General features: G+C 37.5%; 1 protein-coding gene across 2 annotated transcripts in view; it reads left to right on the plus strand.

Annotated features, from left to right (window-relative positions):
* The window catches only part of samd10b (sterile alpha motif domain containing 10b), a 54,180-nt gene extending 52,198 nt beyond the window's left edge, over positions 1-1,982 (plus strand). For both annotated transcript variants that reach the window (XM_006796329.3, XM_087833680.1), the window contains exon 5: positions 329-1,982. In XM_006796329.3, the coding sequence (XP_006796392.1) occupies positions 329-351 (23 nt within the window). In that variant the 3' untranslated portion in view covers positions 352-1,982. The remainder of the gene's footprint in view (positions 1-328) is intronic.
* The last annotated feature ends 4,409 nt before the right edge of the window (positions 1,983-6,391 follow it).

The raw sequence follows: 6,391 nt of genomic DNA on the forward strand, positions 1-6,391 counted from the left end.
TCTGACACAGGATTATAGAGATGTGTCTGGTCCTTCCATTTATCCATCTACAGTTCACCAAAACCACAATGAAAGGTTGCTGACAATAAGGCATCCTTACTGAGACAAATACTTGGATATTAGAAAGACTCTTAGATACGTCTGTGCTCTCAGGACAGCACAGACTTGCACTGAGCACATACAGAACAAGCATACCAACAGAGAGAAATGTGTATTAACTATTTACTGAGGTCACAAAGGAGTATGATGTAAGAACAAACTAGTGCTGCACTTTTGCATGTGAATCCTATTTATGTATTCCCCTCTCTCTTCTCTCCCCTCTCTGCAGCCTCCTTTGGAAATTTCTCTTAGCTCATCCCTGGATCCATTTAGTGGCCCTTTCCCTCATCCCTTGTCACAATACGTCTCTAGGAGCCATGGAAGAGCTGCTGTCTTCAAATATGTGAGCGGAGAATCAACGAGTGAAAGGGGAGAGGACGAGCTTATAGACTACATGCCAACCAGTCTGGAGGATTCTCATTCAACACGGCCAATCGGGTTTACAGACACTGAGACAGAGACAAAAACCCCGCTCTAGGCAGGGTTACCCCCTGTAAAATACGATGAGATGATAGGATGAAAAGATGAAAGATTAACAATCTTTGTGATGATGTTTGCCTGGCGCGGGTATATCTTCGGTCATAGCAAATCTCCTTTTGGTTTCCTTTCTCAGCTGGAATGCACTGATTGAGTAATTTCAGCAGAAGCTGTTGAAATTATATGTATTTGACATAAGTAGCGGTTATTGAATGAATTATTTTTTTGACATGGTTTCACTTAGTTTGTAATAAGCATTTGGCCCAGTGGCAAAGGAAATGTGGATGTAACCATAGATTTATAGGCAGTGCTACAATTTAAACAATGGAACCTTACATTTAATCTTTATCTCCCTGTAAAGTAACAACCATGAGCCTATTCAAAGGTAATTAGAGCTTTTGTTAAAAGCATTTGACTAATGGCAGTTTAATCAACCCCTCACCCACGTGTCACACTGCATTTTCCTCTCAGGACATCGGTTTCAGAATTTGCAGGCTTGGAAGATGAACATTAACACTTCAGGCTGAATGTCATTCCCACAATAAAATTTTTGTATTGTGACTAATCTGCAGTATTTCAGTGAGAATTTAGAAATATATATTATAGGGTGTGAGCATTGTAGAGTAACATACACTTTAATGTGTGTATACTATAACAGTTCTTTGGTCTTTTATTAATGAAATGGATCCAAGGGGCTCACAGAGTTAATGAGATTATAATTGCTTGATAAAGCAATAATGCAAGTGCTAAAAGGTGAAGAAGATGCACATCTGTAGAGATGGGATGCACCGTGTGAGCGTCTGCTGACGGAAATATACACCTTGCCCTCTACAGTGGCAGTATTTGCAAGCCTTGTAGTTTCAGTCCTTTGTCTGTGATCCTGCATACTGTATGTCACCTCTTACACACAGATACAACAAGAAGGATGAGTCTCTGTTTGTGTTCCATCTTGTTTCTGTCCCTGATGTGACGCTGTACTGTCAAATGGTCAGAAAACAAGATACGGTTGAGATTCCCACTGTGAACGAAACCAGCACCTTTGATGTCCTTCTAGGCAACAGCAGACAGCGACGATGACAATGATGCTCAAGACAGATGACTAAATCAGTGAAATGAAACGTTAAAAAAACCCCACACAACTTCCAAAACATCTGCACCAACCATCTTCCAACTGTCCTTTTACAAGGACGCTTTGAGTAATGTGAGATATCGACTGTTAAATGGGAAGAAAACACACTTTTATTTTTAGATGAAAAAATGTACTGTAAATACTGGTTTACATTGACTGATGATTTATGACCTGCAAAAGGAGAAAATGTTTCTCTGTTTTACAGATTCAACAGTGGATGGAATGGAAAATGATGAAAGCTGTCATCATGTTTTTTGAATAAACTAACTGAGATGAATTGTTGGTTGAGTTTTTAATCGGCAGCCTTTGAAATGCATGTATTTGACAGTAAAATAACAATGGGGGGGACGGCACAACAAATGATGCTAAAAAGAGGAGACAAGACAAAGGAAGGCATAAAAGAAAGAATGGAAAAGAAACAAAAAAAAAACAAGCCCCAGAATAACATAATCAGACTTCAGCCTGATATACACCGCCAAAACCTATGAATCAGCCCTTTATTTAGTCAGTCTTACAATATAACATCCAACATTTTTCCAAGATAGAGAGATATTTTAAGTTATTTAAGTTAAAGTAATTTTCAAAACTACAATTGGTTCCTCTAACCTTCTTGAAACACAGCGTCTGAACAATTGGAAACAGTTTTTTGGCAAGCAGTGCTCCCATTATCAAATTGGCTACAGAGCCAAACGATAGATTGTCCTCTCTGTTTCGACAAATCAACCCGAGTCTCTCTTGGAAAGGAAATTGGTTTGGATATTTTGAAATAAATACACCAGACACATCCAAAAATAAATGCAACACGGTTCCATTTTTAGCTTTGAAGCTGCTAAAAAGGTTGATTTGATGGTGAAATAATGTTTAAGACTTCTAAAAAAAATGAATATGTAGCTTAAACTGTGAAATAACATTTTTATTTTCTTGCTAAACAACTTGTGGTTTTCTACCTTCATTATACATAAGCAAAGATAAAGATGCATAGAAACATTTCATTTTATTTTGTTTCACACATGGTAAAACAGTAATTCATTTCCTACACACAAACCTTTGTTTCAATTAAAATAACACTGTATCCATGCATGAAAAGATGCAGGAAGAAGAATAAATTCTTATTAACGCCTATCTATAACAGTGCAAGTAGGCACTGACAACCAAAATACACTCTGACACTATTCTACACACAACAAAACAAAACAAAACAAACAAAACAATATAATCAGCAATACCACTAGATAGCAAAGTAAAAAGGATAGTTCTTTCTATAATTAACTCCTGTTATTTTAATCTTCTTCATATTGGTTTAACATTTTATTCTTATAGCACCTTTTAAATTGATAAACATTTGTACAACCCTTAAGATGATCATGGAGAGAATTCCACATTCTTATACCTATAACAGTTGGACCTATTTGCCTTTGTGTGGTCCGAGCAAACCTTAAAATAAAACTTCCTTCTACTATCACCATTTTCTGAACACAATACAATTAATCTTTGTAACTTCAGAGGCAATGTTTTTTTTTGCCCTAAACATAATTAATAATGTCTGTAATTTCACTATATCTTCTAGTTTTAATAATTTCAATTTTATAAACAAAGTATTTGTGTGTTCTCTATATTTAACATTATGCATAATTCGTAGTGCTCTCTTCTGTAATAAGTATAATGGTTTTATATTAGTCACAAACACAAACGCTTGGTTTTAAAATGTCACAAAACTTCCCCTCAGAATCGAAAAGTGCTTCTAGAAATTATAATTTGGCGTTATTACCTTAAATGAAGTGTGTTTATAATTTCAAGTGTGTAAAAATGTTCAAAAATATTTTTTTTAAGAAAAATAAACTCAATTTCAATTACAGTTACTGAAAAGTTGTACGTGCTTCCTGAATTGTGGGTCCATCTGTGACGACTCTGACTCTGTGAATGCAAAATAGTGCTACACACGATTATTGTGTCTTGCATGCGCATTCATGCACGCACACTCACAAACACACACACACAAACACTGGCATCCAATTACTGAGAGACATGAAGTATCTCACCTGTTAATAACAGGGCACATGTATGATAAACAGAGTCGGTGAACAGTAGCTTTCTCAAGCTTGACAGGAAAAAAAAAATCTGGCGCAGATGGTTGGGTGGTGCAGTTAATTGGATGCTGTTTACTGTTAAGTGTCTTTTCTTTCTCTGTGTGGCATTTGTAGATGAATGAATTCCTTTCAGAAAGGTGCTCTTTTATGATTATTCGCTAAAATACCCCAAAGCTGACACCCTTCTACCAGATTGTTTATCGTTATCTGCTAGTGACTTTGATCAGATGGATCTTAGTCATATGACAGCACTGAAATTGAATGAAAAACACTCTGTCCTCTCTCATCAGCTATATCTGTTGACAAGCCCTTTAACGGTTGCTTGAGTGAATTTCCTCTATGGAATAAACTTAAACAGCTAGAGAATTTAATTTTTACTGGCATCCCTCAGATGTTAATACTGAAAACTAGTACAAAACACATTAGCATGAAATAGTGCATGCCTGCTCCCCAGACTTTCACTGGAAAGGTCAATAACAGTCAGCTGCTGGTTCAACTTTTCAAGAGCCTTTAAGTGCACAGACCACTCCACCTGGCCAATTTTATAAACTATTAAGTAGCCTTTTGCTCACTCAGCAGAGCAGGAGTGGGGACATAAATCACTGCCATGGTTGGAAGTCTTAATCAGGGGTCAGACTAGGCTCTGTATGAACTATTCATTAACAGCCATTAAGGAAAGCAAATTTCAGGATCAGCTGGATATTCGGTGTAGAATGGCAGCTGCCAATTGCACCCCGCAGACTTGGTTTGTCAGCTGAGTGCCCCCTCTGGCCTAACAGATCAGAGATCAACCCCAACAGTGTCTGTACCAACACGTGTCGCTGCATAAAGTCCAGTCACACATTAAATAGCGACAACAATGCTGCAGGAACCCAAATATTTCTATCCAGTAATCAACAAGAACTGTTTCTAACACAAAACAGGACTGCACTGCCCCCTTGTGGAAGAATCCGGATAACCCTTGACTGAAAAGAATAATGAAACCATATGAAAGCTTTTCAGTGGTAATAACTTAATGTCATATAGTCCAATTGTGTGAAATTAGTATCTATGACTATTCCCCACATGGGTTTATCTTTTTATTGCAAAAACATGAAGCCACATAAAAACCTAATCACTTTGTATGTTATAGATAGATAGATAGATAGATAGATAGATAGATAGATAGATAGATAGATAGATAGATAGATAGATAGATGGATGGATGGATGGATGGATGGATGGATGGATGGTGTTTAACACTGTTGCCTCACACAGTACTGAGTTTGACTCCACTGAGGTATTTCAGTAGTAGTATTTCTTGTTCCACTAGCCCACTTCTCATGAGTTTGTCTTGGTTTCCCAGCATCTGATGTGGACTTTAGTAAACCAGGTCACATCCAAGTTGGTATGCTTTCAGCTATAAGTGTCACGTTTCGTATATGTGTCATGCTCCAGATCTAGCCTGGGGACCCTTCCTGGACACATGCTGATAGGGACATATATACACTCACTGATCACCTTATTAGGTACACTTTGATGGTGACTGGACTGTCTGGACTGTCTTGGACCTCATATCCTTCAGAACTCTCTTATTTTTTCCTCTCAGAGGTTCATTATTATTGTAGGATCTCTGTGTTACAATATAAAGCCTTGGATAATTTTAGCCATTCTCCTCTGACTCCTGGCATCAGCTAAGCATATTTGCACAGGGGACTGCTGCTCACTGGATATTTTCTCTTTTTTAGATCATTCTTTGTAAACCCTAGAGACGGTTGTGTAGGAAAATCCCAGTAAGCCACATTCAAAGTCACTTAAATCACATTTCTTCCCTAGTCTGATGCTCAGTTTTAACTCCAGGAGTCCATCTTGACTCTAGGGATGTATATATGGCCATTCTGAGACACAGCAAAGGAGTTGGCAAAAATGCTGGAGACTGTGATGAGGTTAATTTTACTTTGTATTTATTATTGCTTTTTATCTTAATTCTTTTTCACTCATTTTGTTTTGAAAAGTGTGCCATTGTGTACTGTTTTTTTTCTCATGCTCAAGTGCATGCAGGTCTTGGGGTCATGATAGTTTTCATCAAGAAAAACCTTTTTAATCGCTAATTTCTCGCCTTCTCGGAAATATTTATTAGGCATTATTGAAATACCAGTAATACTTTTACATTAGTCAAACCTGCTATAAAAATTAGGCTCTACCGCCCTCCTCTGGCAATAACGATCCCACATAAATTACATCATGGTTCCTGATGATTTCCACTAATAGGAAATATCGGGTCATGATGACTGGCACCAATCAAAGACTAGCAGGGACCCTCTGTTGTTTTACTGGAAGTGAGTGACGTGGCAGTGATGCTGTGAATGATTAATTTAGAAAGAGAGAGAAGAAAAAAAGATGTGGGCTCACACCATATGTGAAGCATTTATTATTCTGTGTTAAATGGGGAAATGCCAGTCTGTTCATATAGCCCGTAACCAGCTTGCAGCTATACAGCAATTAAAGACACAGCAGTGTTATTGACTGCAGGCCTGTGTGCTGTTAAGCTTCCATTAACATCAAAAAGGACTAATAGCTTATGTCTAAATACTGACCTTGAATTGAAAACACAGCATCA

The sequence above is a fragment of the Neolamprologus brichardi genome, chromosome 20 (assembly GCF_056152115.1).
Source record: "Neolamprologus brichardi isolate AB-2024 chromosome 20, ASM5615211v1, whole genome shotgun sequence".
Taxonomy (NCBI): Eukaryota; Metazoa; Chordata; class Actinopteri; order Cichliformes; family Cichlidae; genus Neolamprologus; species Neolamprologus brichardi.